We start from the raw sequence: 16,500 nt of genomic DNA on the forward strand, positions 1-16,500 counted from the left end.
CATCAACCATTCCCATCATCGACCTCTCCACGAGCACGCAATCAATCATGCTCCTTTCAACATGATCCCCGTTCCATCTATTCATATCGCCCGTTACGATCACTTTATAGCTCCTGGGCATTTCTCCCATTGCTTCATCCAGCTCATCCCAAAACCTGTCTTTCTCTCTCTCACTCGTCATCACACGGTGCATAAGCTACAATTACTGCCACTTTCACCTACTGAAACTTGAAGTTGACATACATAGATCTCCAGCTGACACATTTGTAATCTCTTATTCAGTTCTGCCACATTTCATTCATCAAAAAAGCAACTCCTTCCCTGCATCTTCCTTACCCATTCATGCCCGATCTTACTTATTTCACACCCTCCCACTCCTCCAGCTCACATCCTTTCATTTTTGTTTCACACAGTGCCATCAAGGAATATCTTGCACTCCTGAACACATTCGCCACTTCCACCCTCTTGCTCTCCTCATTCACACCTCTCACATTCCACATGGCCACGCGAATCTACCCATTTGGTTGGGGTCCTGGGCAGGTATTGGGCCCACTAAGGCTCTCTGAAACATTTGCCATGATTAAGTGATTTTAGATAGGGGAATCTGAAGGACATTTAACCTGGCCAAAAATCCTGATTATATGGTTACCACCCAGTGCAGTAAATGGTTTCCTCGGAACATGAAACCATTTGGCTTGTCACTCAGTTTAGAGACCATAAGGCATCCCTGCAATGAGTGAGTGGATGATGGGTGCCCCTACCTACCACCAAGAAAACACTAAGACTTTCACCTTATTATCCAATCATGTACCTCTTCTTAACCAATGCTAAATTATTATAAGACAAATGAAGAAAATTGAGAAAAAAATATATGATACGAAATAAAGAGAAAACATAAAAGGTGTATTGGTGTTGTGGTGAGGAGGGGTATACTGAGATGGTCTGGGTATCTGGAGAGGATGGGGGATGACAACTGGGTGTAGAAAGTGACAAGTATGAACGATGGGGGTAGGGTTGTGAAAGGCAGACCAAAAAAAGACCTGGGATGAGGTCATAGAGTGTGACCTCTGGGATAAAGGACTGAATAGGGAGGCTGCCAGGGACTGAGCAGCACAGACAGCTGTAATTAAGTGACTAAGTCTGACTCATGCAAGCATGTTGGAGCCTTTATAGAGAAAATTAAACAAAATAGACAGACAAGAAAAATGGAAATGGCAAAATAAAGTTGATAAAAAGAGAACCCCAAAAGGTAAGCAAAAAAATGACAAAAAGGAAACAACAAAAAATTGTCTATCCATCTATCTATAGCCAGATCCCATAATGAGTTTGTACTTAGAGAGTTATCTCTAACCTGTTCTATTTTCTTTCTAGGTGAAGATGAACGACACGTGAGTAGCGGCCACACGTGTGAGTATTACACACACACACACACACACACACACACACACACACACACACACACAATGTTTTATTCGCCCCTGTGTAGAGTATAACTCTCTTGTGTGGGGAGGCTCCTCACATACACTCTTCTCAACAAGGTGGAGTCAAAGGCTTTTTGTCTCATTAACTCTCCTTCTGGAACGATGCAGGAATGTAGAAGTGAAAAAAAGAAAGACAATGTGATGGTGTGAAGGATGTAGGTGGTAGATTATTAACCCATGGGGATGAAGCAAGGACGAGATGGAAAGAATATTTTGAAAGCCTGATAAATGGGAATAGAGGGAGCAGAGTGGCTGTGAACATGATTGGTTTTAGGGGTGTGCAGAGAAGGAATGCAGTGCCAGGAGACGTGACACTCGCACAGGTGAAGAGTGCTGTGAAGCGGCTGAAAAATGGGAAAGCAGCTGGGGTTGATGACGTGTATGCAGAGATGATTAAGTGTAGTGGTGAGAGAGGAATTAAATGCTTGTTGGAGATATATAAGAAGGCATGGATGAGTGAAACTGTGCCTGCAGAGTGGAAAATGGCTGTGATTGTACCCCTGTAAAAAAATAACAGTGAGTGAAGTGAGTGCATGAATTATCATGGCATAAGTTCACTGAGTGTGGTAGGGAAGGTGTATGGAAGAATTATTACAGAGAAAGTAAGAGAGAAATCAGAAGTCCTAGTAAGTGATAAACAGGGTGGCTTTAGGAGTGGCAGAGGATGTGTGGATCAAATATTTGCAGTGAGACAGATAACAAAGAAAACTTGTGAGAAGGACCATAAGGTGTTTATGGCTTTCATGGATCTGGAAAAAGCATACAACAAAGTGGCTGCATGAGATCAAGTAGTGTCTAGAGTTGTCATTAGGCGACCGAAGACAATGAATGCAAGCATGTCGATGTCTTTGTAATCAATATCATACAATACAAAAAGGTAGCCAAGACTCAGACCCATACATTCTAAAGGGGGCAACATGGGATTGACTATTACCATTTACTCTCTCCTATCTCTAAATGTTTTGGACTATGATAACATGGTCTTGAATCCCTACACTCCAAAGAGGGAGAGTAACTCTTACCGCTTCACGTTTCTTCAGGTGGGAGGGTGAGGGTGCAGGAGAGCCAGGCAGTGAAGAGAGCATGGACTTGTCTGAAGGTGGCAGCAGCAGCAGTGGTACCCTTGCCAACCAGTCTCCCCTCTCAGATCACACATCCATCCCACCTCCTATTTACTCCTACCAGCAGTCTGTTCGAGACCCTCTCAGGTTCCCCATGCAGGTAAGACTTTAGTGATACAGACTGCACTGAGGTAATGATAATGTATACATTGTGTGTGTGTGTGTGTGTGTGTATGTGTGTGTGTGTGTGTGTGTGTGTGTGTGTGTGTGTGTGTGTGTGTGTGTGTGTGTGTGTTCTTACCTAATTGTATCTTCACAGGAATGAGTCAAACTTGTACTGTCCCATATATTAAACCATTTTTATCATACATATCCTTAACACTTTTCGTACACGTAAGAGTTATATGCGGTGGCTGAATCGGTAGAGAGGCGGCTTGCAGTCCTGATGGACCCAGGATTGAATCCCGGCTGGGGCAGGGAACAGTTTAAGGATTTGAATTTCCTAAAAAGCAGACTTTCCTGATCTACCAGATGACCCGCCGACATGTCATAAAAGTACCCCCGCTAATACCAGTACACCAGTCCTGTATGAGACAGCCCTAGCATGTATTCAATATGGACAGTGGGTGTTAGTGCCAAAGTGGTGACATGTGGAGGTGTAGGAGGACTACTGGGCCTTGGGATAGGCCACTGCCCCCAAGAAATAGGCCCTGAACCTCTGCTCAGAGTCGGACACGTAAAAAAAAAAAAAAAAATGCTAATGACTTTTGGGCCATTGCTCTGGCACAGTTGTTATCAAACCATTTTGGAGAGTTTGATCTTTTACTTAACTGTTGACCTGGTATGAATAAATCTATACCAGGCAGTATTAAGTCATTAATGTGGGACTGGACAGAATTGACATCACTAGAGAAGATAGCCTGCCATGGAATGTCAGCAAGATAATCAATGTGCCATTGGGTCACCTTGACAGGTTCAGAATAGGGAGGTCTGGGGGCTGACTAATGAGGCTTTGATGAGACTGTGGTCAGAGGATCCAAGTGGTGACAGTACTTCTATCCTGTATTGATCTGGATTATTTGTCTGGAACAGATCCAAGAGATGGGCATTATGGCCAGGATTATCTGGTATTCTGGTTAGTTGCTTTACCAACTGTGTGAGATTAAATGATTCTGCAAACGGCTCGCACTCTAGACCAGCATCGTCAATCCTGGCAGAATGCAATAACCATTCAACATTAAGTACGTTAAAATCACCCAAAATGGTAATCTTGGTGCTAAGGACAAAGTTAAAGTTACTCAGCTGTGTGGATATGGAGTCAAATACACTGGGTTCTGAAGAAGCATTGGGGGAGTGATAGACTACACAGACACATTTGGTAATATTTAGATAATTTAGTTTATACAGTGAGTAATCAAAATTAGTTGAGGTGAAGTTTAAAACAGTGTCAACTGCATATTCAGATTTGGTATAACAACAGGTGCCGCCCTTGTTACAGAAGTTTGTGAGGAGATGGTAACCAGGAAAACAAAATGGGGAAATTCAGTAGAGGGAGAAATTTGGGGTTCTGTGAGGAACAAGGCTAGAGAGGATATGGACTGTAGGAAAAAATGAACTGAATTCTAATTGGTACCAAAAGCACGGACACTGGCGAAGAATAAGGCTGCACCTGCTCTTCTCCGCTGACAAGCAAGAACAGAATTTGCAACAGTTGCTGCTGGTACAGTCGCTTCATGGCAACCAGGAGGACCCTGTGCTGCCAGCCCTACCTTGCCGGTGGTGGCAATCCGAGATATCACCTCGTTTGCTGATGTTAATGTAGCGGCCATTGGTAAAGGGAATGGAAATAGGAGGTGTGATATTTTACATGCATATAGTGTGGTGTAGACAGTTGAAGGTACAGGTATTAAGAGAATATGCTGGCCTACTCTTTGTGTAAATGAAAGCACTGAAAATGTTCAGCAAAGGGGGATGGTAAGGATCAATTCCTGAGGGCTGGTGAAATGAGGGCTCCAGCTCTCCCTGGCACAAGCTTGCCCTCCACCTTGGAAGTGCCGCCCTGTTCAACTGGTGCTACAGTCTACTCCTGGTAAATATTCAAAATAAAGAGTAAAAAATTAAAATAAGGAGTAAGAAATTAAAGTTTCTTATACAACACTTGAACTTGTTGTGTACAGTAAAGCAGTATAGTGTCAGACAGGTTTTTTCTTTCTTTTAAACTATTCTAATGCTAATACTATCTTCATTGCTAAACAATTCACCATCAATCTGCCTATAGCAAGACACCTTAATCATGGAAAACATAATCACAAATGAATCATCTCCATGTCACCCTGTCCTCTGCCAAGAGGCTGCTCTCTCTCCAACTCATATCCCCTCTCTCATATACCTTTCCATCCCATTCCTTCATCTCATGCATGGTCTCCCACTCCCCCTACCCTCTGCCTCACTGACATTCCCTCTCCTGGTCAGTCTGTCATTCTCCATATTTTCAACATGGTTAACCATCTCAGTGAACTGCAGACATTAATGCTGTGTTCAAGCAGAATGGGCGCCTGGTGGGCGCTGCGATGGAGGAGGAGGAGGAGATGTTTGCCCTCAGTGGAGCGGAGGCCCCCATCGCACACAGGGGCACACCTCTCAACCTCACACATCCAGAGTACACCCTACCTGACACAGAGATCTATGAGCCAGAGACAGGTAAGGTACAGTTAGAGACAGGTAATGTATTCCCAGACAGGTTGTGTACAGCCATTTGCAAAACTTTACATCTTATCATCTGCAGCATCCATCTGCAATTCTCATTCCTGTCCTCAGCATCACACACCCGCAGTACACCGTGCCTAACAGAGAAATCTGTCGGCCAGAGACAAGTAATGCACAGTTCCTGACAGTAATACTGATCTTTTTTTAAATGAACATTTATGAGGTACAGACAGACAGAGACAGCGATCTGTGAACCAGTGACAGGTAAGGTACAACCCTCCCTCCTGCCTCCCCAAGTTCTGCATTTAAAAGCAGGCTTCAAGTTTCTACAGGGTGATTCAATACTCTGATGCCTAAGAATAATGCCAGTACAGCACACCACCATTATCCGATGGGGTTAAATTATGGAAAGTGGATCGGATAATGATTTATGGGATACCGGGACAATTAAAACATGGGTTTAATAAGGCTATGTTTGAGGCCAAGTGGAACCCACACCCTTCCCCCTCTATAAAAGTAACAACAGCAACCTTAGACATGTGGAGAGAATGGAGAATGAAAGACTGACTAAGAGGGTGTATGTAGGTGAGGTGGAGGGAGGGAGAGGGAGGGGTAGACCAAGGATGAGGTGGAGGGATGGAGTTGAGAGGTATATGAAGGAGGGGAGAGTGAGTTGGGGGGGAGGGTAGTCAAATGGTGGGTGACAGAGCGACTTGGAGGCGTTTTGTCTGCGGCCACCCTTTGCGGGATTTGGGCGTCGGGCTATAGATAAATAGATAGAACCTTAGACTGATCCCTAGACCTCCTTTAATGCCTTATCTGACTACTTTCCATCACCATATCACCTATGAGTATGACTGAAAGAGTGATCAGAGGTTGAGTAGATGTAACACACTAACCAAACAGGTGTAACTAACCTTATTGAGTACCAGGTCCTGTTGAGCCATCATCATGGGTCTCTTTGAGGCTGGGGGATAAGTGGTGTCCCAGGGCACTCACTCGTCATTGCATTTGCTCTGGCAAAGAAGAGAAATCTAGTTGACAGGAATAAATGTTTGTTTTGCCAGACAAAATTACTGTGCCTGCAATTCCTACATATTTATTTTATTTTCTGCAAAACAGCTGAGTGGTGAGTGAGGGATGGAGTGACAGTGGTCAGATGGGGAAGAAGTAGATGCAAGGGCTGTGGCTGTAAACACAGCTGACGTTTGTGGGCATAGGAGTCATAATAATTCTGCTGTTCAGTACAATATTTCCTCCCATATCATCTATCTATCTATCTATCTATAGCCCGACGCCCTAATTCCGCAAAGGGTGGCCGCAGACAAAACGCCTCCAAGTCGCTCTGTCACCCACCATTTGACTACCCTCCCCCCAACTCACCCCCACCTCCCTCATATACCGGTACCTCTCAACTCCATCCCTCCACCTCATCCTCGGTCTACCCCTCCCTCTCCCTCCCTCCACCTCACCTACATACACTCTCTTAGTCAGTCTTTCACTCTCCATTCTCTCCACATGTCCAAACCACCTCAGTGTATTTCTCCTAATCTTCTCAACCACATCCACATCCACCCCACAACGTTCCTTCATTTTTTCATTCGTCAACCTGTCCCTCCATGTCACTCCACATGCTCCTCTCAAGTAACTCATTTCCACTGCTCTCACTCTTGACTTGTTTCCCTCTTGCAAGGTCCACACCTCACTTCCATACGTCAGGGTAGGGATCACAATACTATCATGCAGTGACTTCTTAACTTACACACTCACCTTCCTATTTCTCATCACTGCTTTCAGTGAACCAACAACCTTCCTTCCCTGCTGTACCCTTTCACATACTTCATCCCCCAAAGTTCCATTCTTACTCATCACACTACCCAAGTACTTGAATGTACTCACATTCTCCATAATAATAATGTAGGAAAGAATAAATTTATGGTCTTCAAGAGGAATGAAGTCAATGAATGTACAGTGAGGTAGGATGACGAGGAAATGGAAAATGTGAGTGCATTTAAGCACGAGTACTTGGGTAGTGTGATGAGTAAGGGTGCGAGTCTGGAGGATGAAGTGCTTGAAAAGGTGCAGCAAGGAAGAGAGGTTGCTGGTTCTTTGAAAGCAGCGATAAGAAATAGGGAACTGAGCATGATATTTTAAAAAAATGCCTGCATGATAGTACTGTATTGTGATGCCAACTCTAACATATGGAAGTGAAGCTTGGACCTTGTTGGAAGGACACAAGTCATGAGTGATGGCAATGGAAATGAGTTATTTGAGAGGAGCATGTGAGGTTACATGGAGAGACAGTCTGACAAATAAGAAAGTAAAAGAGCACTGTGGTGTGGATGTGGATGTGATAGAGAGCGTTAGGAGAAATACACTGGGGTGGTTTGGCCATGTGGAGAGGATGGAGAGTGAGAGACTAATGAGGAGAGTGTATGTGAGTGAAGGGGAGAGGGAGAGAGGGAGGGGGCAGCTGAGGATGAGATGGAGGGATGGAGTGGAGAGGTATATGAGAGAGGAGGTTTTGAGCTAGGAGGAGGGCAGTGAAATGGCGGGGGACTGGGCGACATGGAGGCCATTTGTTTGTGGTCACCCCTTATGGGATTGAGCCATCTGGCAATAGATAGATAGATGGATAGATAGAATAGTAATATTAATAATACAGTAAAAGTCCTCCAATCCGACCACCAATAATCCGAAAATCCCAATATTCAGAATTTGCCAAGGCAAAAATTTTCCATTTTTTCTGGTGTTTTTCCAATTCTTCTGGGCTATATCTAAGGATTTATCTGGTTTGGACTTGCCCATGGACTTGGATATACGTGCCTTCATCTATTCATCTACACTTCTATGCATTTCCAGTGAGTAAAACAATAATTCATATCATTTATGTGTTTATTTAAAGATCATGTACATATTTGAAATGTTTTCAAAGGCCCCTCTTAATAGTCCTAAAAAAAACAATCAAAAGACCCTCAGTTCCATGTGATTCGTATTAGAGGACATTTACTGTACTGTAATAATAGTAATAACAATACTGATACTAATCCTAATACTACTACCACTACTACTACTATCTGTCTTCCTATCTATCGGCTCCCAGTCGCCTTGATCCCGTAAAGGGTGGCCACAAACAAATCACTTCCACGTCACCCTGTCCCTTGCCATTTCACTGCCCTCCTCTCAGCTCATACACCCCTCTCACATACCTCTCCATTCCATCCCTCCATCTCATTCTTGGCCTCCTCCTCCCTCTCCCCTCCTCCACCTCACTCACATACACTCTCCTCATTAGTCTCTCACTCTCCATTGTTTCCACATGGCCAGTGTATTTCTCCTAATCCTTTCTGTCACATACACATCCACACCACAATGCTTCTTCACTTCCTCATTTGTCTGTCTCTCCATGTAACTCCACATGCTCCTCTCAAATAACTCATTTCCACTGCTGTCACACTTGACTTGTGTCCTTCCAACAAGGCACAAGCTTTGCTTCCATATGTTACAGCAGGTTTCACAATACTCTCATGGAGCGGCTTTTACTTCCATGCTCACTTCTCTATTTTTTATCACCGTTTTCAAAGCACCAGCAACCTTTCTTCCCTGTTGTACCCTTTGAAGCACTTCATCCTCCAAACTTCCACCGTTACTCATCACACTACCCAAGTACTGTACTTAAACAGACTCACATTTTCCATTTCCACATCATCCAACCTCACAGACCATTCAGTGACTTCATTTCTCTCCAAGACCATAACTTTACTTTTCCCTATGTTCACCTTTAGATTCCATTTCTTATACGCTTTCCCAAACTCTTTCACCAAGCCTTGCAGTTCCCCTTTGTCTTTTCTTAACAATACAGTACCGGTATTATCTGCAAACAACAGAACAGGAAGTTTCCAAATGCTGCTCTCTCTCATTAGGGCTGCACCAGTATTCACTGCCCTACCTTGCATCTCTTTTATAATCCTATCCATATACAGATTGAACAATGATGGAGTCATGACACATCCCTGTTTGAATCCAACATTCAGATAGAAAAATTCACTCAGTTCACCATCCACACGCACTGCAGCCTTAGCACCCTCATACATATTCTTCACAGCATTCAGCAGCTTCCCATTTACTCTATTAAGTAAAAGTCCTTTAATCCAACCACCAATAATCTGAATATCCCAATACTCCAAATTTTTTGAGCTGGCAGATAATTTTAAATGCAGTAATAAATATAAGTGTATTAAGTGAAAATTAAGTGAATTACAGTAAGTTACTGTTTAGTGAACTGAGTGAAAACTAAGTAAATCAAGTGGATTTTTTGTCTGGGCTTTATCAAAGGATTTATCTGGCTTGGACTTGCTCTTGGACTTGGAATAACTGCCTGCAACTATTCAGCTACACCTTTATGCATTTCCAGCGAGTAAAACAATGACCCATATTATATTAAGTGTTTATTTAATGATCATGTACATATTTCTAATGTTTTCTGAGGTCCCTCTCAATAGTCAAAAAAAAAAAAAAAAAAAAAAAAAAAAAAAAAAAAATAATAAAAAAAGGTGTTCAAAAGACCCTCAGTCCCCTGTCATTCAGATTACAGGACTTTTACTGTATATTTTTAATATTTTCCACATGCTATGTTTATCCATTCTGTCATATACCTTCTCCAAATCCATGAAGGCTGCATACAACTTCTTTCCCTTCTCTAGAAACTTTTCCACTAAAGACCTAAGGATGAGTACCTGATTTACACAACCTCTTCCCTTCCTAAAATCTCCCTCTTCTTCTCCAACTTATTCCTCTGTTATTTCTCTAACTCTGTCAGTAAGCATCCTACCATATACTGTTCCTATTACACAAATACCCCTATGATTGATACACACTTCTTTTTCACCTTTTCCTTTGTACAGGGGAAAAATTATACATGACTTACAATCCTCTAGGATTCTATCTTCCTACCAAGCCAATCTTCACATCTTCCATATCCATTTCACTACTATCTCTTCCCCATGCTTTAGCATTTCACCACACACCTCATCAATTCCTAGAGCTTTCCCCATTTTTACTTACTTCATTGCTTCCACTACTTCCATCCTACTGATCTCTTCCTCCCTTCTCACCTACCTCCTGCTCCCAGCCACTCCCAAGCCACTTATACTCACATTACTTTCATTCTCTATGTTTAACAGTTCCTTAAAGTGTTCTCTCCATCTACTCACTTTTTCTCCCCTCCACCATCAATCTACCATTTTTATCTTCCACTCTCCTTCTAACTTCTCTATCATGATAATAATAATAATAACAATAATAATAATAATCCATCCATCCATCATCCAATCATGTAATAATAACAATAATAATAATAATCCATCCATCCATCCATCCATCATCTAATCCTGTGTTGCCCCACGAGGAGAGTAGGAGCCCGGGGCAAGGCAGGTTGGTCCTGACATTGATGATGAGTGTGACTGGTCGCACTCATCCCTGAGTGGCATTACATGAGCAATAAACCCCAACCATCCCTTGGATATAAATTTCCATCGGCTCAATCCGATTGGAGTGCCTTAATGACCAACTAAACCACAGGTGCCATAATCTGGTTATATAGTTACCACCAAGTGCAGCATTTGGCTTCCTGGTGTACAGGAAATCATTTGGCTTGTCACTCAATGTAGAGTCACCCGCAGACCGAAGGAAGAGGAAAGAAAGACAGAAGAGGAAGGATGGAAAGAAGGAAGGAGGAGAGGAAAGGGCTGGCACCCGCGAGCAGCATTACACTGAATGAGTGGATGGTGAGTGCCCCCACCTACCACAGAATAATAATAATAATAATTATAATAATAATAATAATACAAATAATAATAATACACCCTTCAACTTCACACACACCCTGAGTACACCCTTTCTGATATAGAGACAACATGAAAGAGGTTATAATATTCATGCATTATACATACTCTTCTATATATTCTGTAATTGTTAGTGGACATGGTACATGTATGATGTTAAGCAAGTTACAGACTGAGTTTGATGTAGTGTCAACTGGATGGAGAAAAGAAAAATGCAGTTTTATAAATTTATGCCTACAGAGGAATGTTATTGTGGTCAACAAAATGTCTACTTATTTATCAACAGCATGCCATCATTATATGAATGGGATGCATTTTTGAAAGTGGGTGGGAATGCTCACCATCCACTCACTCAGTGTAGTGCTGCTGTTGGGTGTCTGCCCTTTCCTCTCCTCCATCCTTCTTTCCTTCCATCCTCTTCTGTCTTCCATTCCTTCATTCTTTCCTTTGTCTTTCTGCCTATGGGTAACTTTACACTCCTTCTTCTGTCTTTCTTTCCTTCATTCTTTCCTCTTCCTTCTGCCTGTGGGTGACTCTACACTGAGTGACAAGCCAGATGGTTTCCTGTACACCAGGAAATCATTTACTACACTGGGTGGTAACCATATAACCAAATTTTGGCTCCTGGTGGTTTTGTGGGTAATTATTGCACTCCAATCAGATTGAGCCGGTGAAGGTTTATATCCAAGGGGTGATTGGGGTTGAGCGGTGAAGGTTTATATCCAGGGGATGGTTGGGGTTGATTGCTCATGTAGTGCCATTCAGGGATGAGTGAGGCTGGTCACTCTCATCTTAAATGTCAGGACCAACTGCCTAGCCCCGGGCTCCTACACTCCTCAAGGGGCAATGTAGGATTGGATGATGGATGGGTGGATGGATTGTATAACAAATGATTTTTTAATGAATTTAGTGTTCTAGCAATCATATAAGTGAGGAAATGAACATACAGGTATAATGAGAAAAATGGGCAATGTAGCAGTGAAAAACACCAATGAAAAAAATGTGCTAAATGTTACAGACATAAAAGCATGTGATCATATAAGTCAATTGTAAAAAACAGTCTATAATTCTAACTACCAATCTGTCTAATCTACTTATTCATCCAGTAAACTAAAGCATCAGTCTATCTGTCAATTTCCCTTCCTGTCAACCCCCAGTGGACTTCCCAAGCTCCCCGACAACCCTCCGATACCTGGTGGAGCCTGGCAGTGAGGAGTGTGGGGGAGTGCGACTTGCAGAGAGGGAAGAAACCTCACAGCCACCTGTCACCCCTACAGAGGACGATTATTCTCTCTACACCGCTGTTGTCTCACCCCCAACCGGCCAGGTCACCCTTAGGAAAGGTAAAGGATCATCATTATTCTCATCATCAACTTAGGATATGTAAAGAATCTTCATCAACATCATCACTCTCATTGTCATCATCATCACTATAAACTTAGGAAGCATAAAGGATCCACCACCACCATCATCATCATCAACTTATAATACATAAAGGACCATCATCATCATCAACTTATAATACATAAAGGACCATCATCATCATCATCATCATCATCACTGCCAACATTATTCATCTGAAAAGGAAGAACATGGTATTTAAGGTAGAAAATCAGACAAAAAGGGAAAACAGGGATATCATAGGTAAGCAGTATATGAAGAATGATGAAAAAATGGTAATGGTAGACAGTGAAGATATTAAAGATCCCTGGAGAGAGCATTATAACTGTTTGCTGAATGAGGAGTCTGACTGGAACAGGGAAAGTTTAGAGTCAACAGATCCAAAGTTTGGCCCTTGAACTTTGATTGATGCTGATACTGGGAGCAGAGCGATAGGCAATATGCAGTTGGGGAAGGTGGTGGGTGTTTCTGGATTTACTGCTGAAAAGCTGAAGGCCTCAGGAGATATATATGAGTGGGTTTAGTTGCTGATTTGAAAAACTCAATTATATATCAGTGTGTTGTTCCAGATGACTGGCTGAAGAGTGTGACTGTAAATGTGTACAGTAAACTTTCAATTATCCCGCATAATTCAGCCAAGCCCTATGCCAAATAAAGTGAAACACCAGATATTGCATAATACCCTCCATCGGCTCGACATTCAGCGTCGAGCAGGATACTGTGTTACTATCCCTGTCGACCCTCTATCCTAAAAACTTTCCCATGAATGATATTGCTTTAACAGAGCTGAGCCAGCAGCGCCAGATACTGCCTTCAGCCGTATATTGTGATGGCAGATAACTGAAAGTCAGTATCATCCTGACCTCTTTTCCCACCCTAGGGCAGGGTGAGGAGCAGCAATGTCTAGACAGCCCAAATTTGCCCAGTACAATGGTCCATGCTTCCATTCACTCATCATTCAAGCCTCCAGAATCCTGGATCTATCTGATACGTTAAAAACATTCACCACACTCTGTAGTTTCACATAAACGTATCCAATATAATCACTCTGGATGCTATCACGTTAAAAAGGGGTGCCAAATCCCTGATCATGAGCTTCTTCTCACAACATTCATCAAGCCAGCTTGATCTCCTGTCAGTTACCTAGCCTCACTGACTTCCATACCTTTCTTCCTCACACACTCATCCACCATACCCCTCCACCTTCTCCTTGGCCTACCTCGCCTCCTCCCTTCTTCAAATTTGCTCAGATATACCTTTTGCACCACTCTATTGTTATCCATTCTCTCCATATGACCATACCATCTCAGTGCACTCTCTCTGACTCTGGTGTCCACAGACTTCCTCACTCCACATTGTTCACGAATCATTATTTTGTATCCTATCCACTCTCTGTACTCCACATACAATCCTCAGCAGTCCCATCTCTACTGCTCTCACTCTTGACTTTTCATTTTCATGCCACACCATACTCTCACATCCATATGTTAAAGTTGGCACGAACACTTCTTCATGTTAGCCTCGCACAGCTGCAACACTCAAGCCTCTGTTTGTTATCAAGGTCTTAATAGCACCAGCTTCTTTACTTCCTTGTGTCACTTGACTTTCCACTTTTTTTGCACATTTTCCTCTCTTTTCTATCACTGTACCCAGGTACTTGAACTCTCTCACCAATTGCAGTCTTTCTCCATTCACTGTAACATCACACTGGGAGTCACCTTCTTTCTCAATAACCATCACTTTACTCTTTTCTACATTTACTTTCAAGGCACGACAGTTACAGACATCTGCAAAACTCTGCACTAGTCTACTAAGTTCTTGTCCAGTATTTGCAAGTAGTACTCCATCATCAGCATACAACAAATTTGAGATATTCCATCCATCACCATTCAGTACCAATGCCATCCCTCTCTCCATTACTCATGTTTTTACTTCTCTCATCACCCCATCCATATATATACTGAACAACCATGGGGACATCACACAACCTTGTCACACACCCACACCGATCATGAACCATTCACTTAGATGCCCATTTACCCTTACACATGCTTCATTGCTATCATAAAAACTCTTGATGGCACCTAGCAGTTTCCCAACTACATCGTACATGTGCAAAATCTTCCACAATCCTTCTCTATCTACTTTGCTGTATGCTTTTTCCAGATCCTTGAATGCCATAAACACCTTAAAGTCCTTCTCACAAGCCTTCTCCACTATTTGTCTCACAGCAAATATTTGATCCACACATTCTCTGGCACTCCTAAAGCCACCCTGTTCACCACTCACTAGGACTTCTGATATCTTTCTTACTTTCTCTATAATAATTCTTCCAAATACCTTCCCTACCACACTTAATAAACTTATGCCACAATAATCCTTGTACCCACTTTGCTCAACTACCGGGGTACAATCACAGCCTTTTTCCAATCTGCTGGCACAGTTTCACTCATCCATGCCTTCTTACATATCTCCAAAAAGCACTTCATTCTGCTCTCTCCACTACACTTAATTATCTCTGCATACACCTCAACTACTTTCCCATGTTTCAGCCACTTCACAGCATTCTTCACCTGTGCAAGTGTCACGTTTCCTATCACTGCATTCCTCTGCGCATCCTCAAACCCAATCATGTTTACAGTGGCTCTGCTCTCTCTATACGTATTCACCAAGCTTTCAAAATATTCTCTCCATCTTGTCCCTACTTCATCCCCATGGGTTAAAAATCTACCACTTACGGCCTTCACTCTTTCACATTTCTTTCCACTGTCACTTCTACATTTCTGCACCTCTTTCCAGTATAACTTCCTATTTTCAGAGGAATTTGCATTCATTTTTCTTCCTTGATCATCATTTATCTCCTTTTCCTCTTCACTAGTCTCTTTACGTGCTTCTTGCACTCAATATATTCAGTTCTTATTTCAATTGAACCCCTGTCCTTTAACCACTCCAGCCACTTCGTTCTCTTTTCCTTCACCGCTCTCTTAATCTCTTCACGTCACCATGCCGTACCTTTCTTCTTTGTTGTTACTCTTGCCACACCACACACCACTTCAGCATTCCTAACTAAGCAATCCCTATATGCATTCTACAGGCTGTCCAGATCCATTTCATTCCAATATACTGATTCTAACTCCTCCCCTACTTTGGTCCTGTATTCATCCATTTCTGTGATCCTCAGATTCTCGACTTTCAGACTTTCTCCCTGACTGCTCCTCTCTCTCCTGGTCCACCTCACTCCTTTCAGCTTGATCTTGCATACCACAATCATATGATCTGACAGACCACATCGTCCTCTTACTGCCTTCGTATCAGCAACCATTCCCAGCATCGACCTCCACAAGCACATAATCAATCAGGCTTCTTTCAACTTGATCCCCATTCCCTCTATACCATGTATATTTATGTGCATCTCTGTGTTTGAAATACGAGTTACAAATGCAGGACCTCCTTTCCTGACATATATCCTTCAGTTGCTTCCCGTTATCAATTTCTCCTGGTACTCCATTACAACCCATTATGTCATCCTCAGGACCAGTGCCTACTCTTCCATTCATATTGCCCATTACAATCACTTTCTAGCTCCTAGGCATTTCTCCCACTGCTTCATCCAGCTCATTCCAAAACCTGTCTTTCTCTCTCTCACTCCTGTCATCACACTGTGCATATGCTAGAATCACAGTGGCAGCCACTTTCACCTTCTCAAACTTGAACATGACATACATACATCTCAAGGTGACACATTTGTAATCTCTCATTCCATTCTGCCACACCTCATTCATCAACAAAGCAACTCCTTCCTTGCATCTTCCTCACCCATTCATGCCTGACCTCACACACTTTACACCCTCCCACTCCTCCACTGCACACCCTTTCATCTTTGTTTCACACAGTGTCATCATGGCATATCTCGCACTCTTGAACACATTCACCACTTCCGCCCTCTTGCTGTCCTGATTCACACCTCTCACATTCCACATGGCCATGAAACCTGTCCATTTGGTTGGG

General features: G+C 42.7%; 1 protein-coding gene across 1 annotated transcript in view; it reads left to right on the forward strand.

The window, feature by feature from the left end:
- Positions 1 to 1,372: 1,372 nt before the first annotated feature.
- LOC145389918 (uncharacterized) overlaps positions 1,373 to 16,500 on the forward strand; it is a 93,089-nt gene continuing 77,961 nt past the window's right edge. Inside the window, exons 1-4 of the mRNA XM_080265032.1 lie at positions 1,373 to 1,388; positions 2,522 to 2,702; positions 5,089 to 5,242; positions 12,249 to 12,434. Of these exons, the coding sequence (XP_080121158.1) occupies positions 1,378 to 1,388; positions 2,522 to 2,702; positions 5,089 to 5,242; positions 12,249 to 12,434 (532 nt within the window). The 5' untranslated portion in view covers positions 1,373 to 1,377. The remainder of the gene's footprint in view (positions 1,389 to 2,521; positions 2,703 to 5,088; positions 5,243 to 12,248; positions 12,435 to 16,500) is intronic.

Source organism: Coenobita brevimanus, unplaced genomic scaffold (assembly GCF_032717465.1).
Source record: "Coenobita brevimanus isolate Jiangsu-jjx unplaced genomic scaffold, ASM3271746v2 jjx.HiC_scaffold_2604, whole genome shotgun sequence".
Classification (NCBI taxonomy): Eukaryota; Metazoa; Arthropoda; class Malacostraca; order Decapoda; family Coenobitidae; genus Coenobita; species Coenobita brevimanus.